Source organism: Fulmarus glacialis, unplaced genomic scaffold, assembly GCF_000690835.1.
Source record: "Fulmarus glacialis isolate BGI_N327 unplaced genomic scaffold, ASM69083v1 scaffold22287, whole genome shotgun sequence".
In the NCBI taxonomy this organism is placed as follows: Eukaryota; Metazoa; Chordata; class Aves; order Procellariiformes; family Procellariidae; genus Fulmarus; species Fulmarus glacialis.
Window position 1 is genome coordinate 844 of NW_009225381.1, and position 335 is coordinate 1,178.

At 64.8% G+C, this 335-nt stretch overlaps 1 protein-coding gene across 1 annotated transcript in view; it reads right to left on the reverse strand.

The window, feature by feature from the left end:
* Window positions 1–19: 19 nt before the first annotated feature.
* Window positions 20–335, reverse strand: part of LOC104080172 (rho-related GTP-binding protein RhoC-like) — a gene marked incomplete at its 3' end in the record, with an annotated part of 1,378 nt that continues 1,062 nt past the window's right edge. The window contains 1 exon segment of the mRNA XM_009582471.1: window positions 20–215. Coding sequence (XP_009580766.1) covers window positions 20–215 — 196 coding nt within the window.

Here is a 335-nt window from a genome sequence, read left to right on the forward strand (position 1 = left end):
GCCCCCCCGGGCTGCAGACGACAGCGGCCAGCCTCTGCGCTTCTTGTTCTTCCGGACCTGCAGGCCTGCACGGGTGGCCATCTCGAAGACCTCCCGCACGCCCTCCTTCGTCTTGGCCGAGCACTCAAGGTAGCCGAAGGCGTTGATCCTGTTGGCCATGTCCCTCCCCTCCTCTGCCTTCACCGGTTCCTAGAAAGCATCAAAAAGGGGGTTCAGGAGCATCACCAGAAAACAGCAGCAAAAGCACAGTGACTGCCCTTGGGGCACCCAGCCCGTAGCGCCAGGATGTGGCACGGCAAAGGGGAGCCCCGCGAGGCGGCACGGGGAGAGGCGGG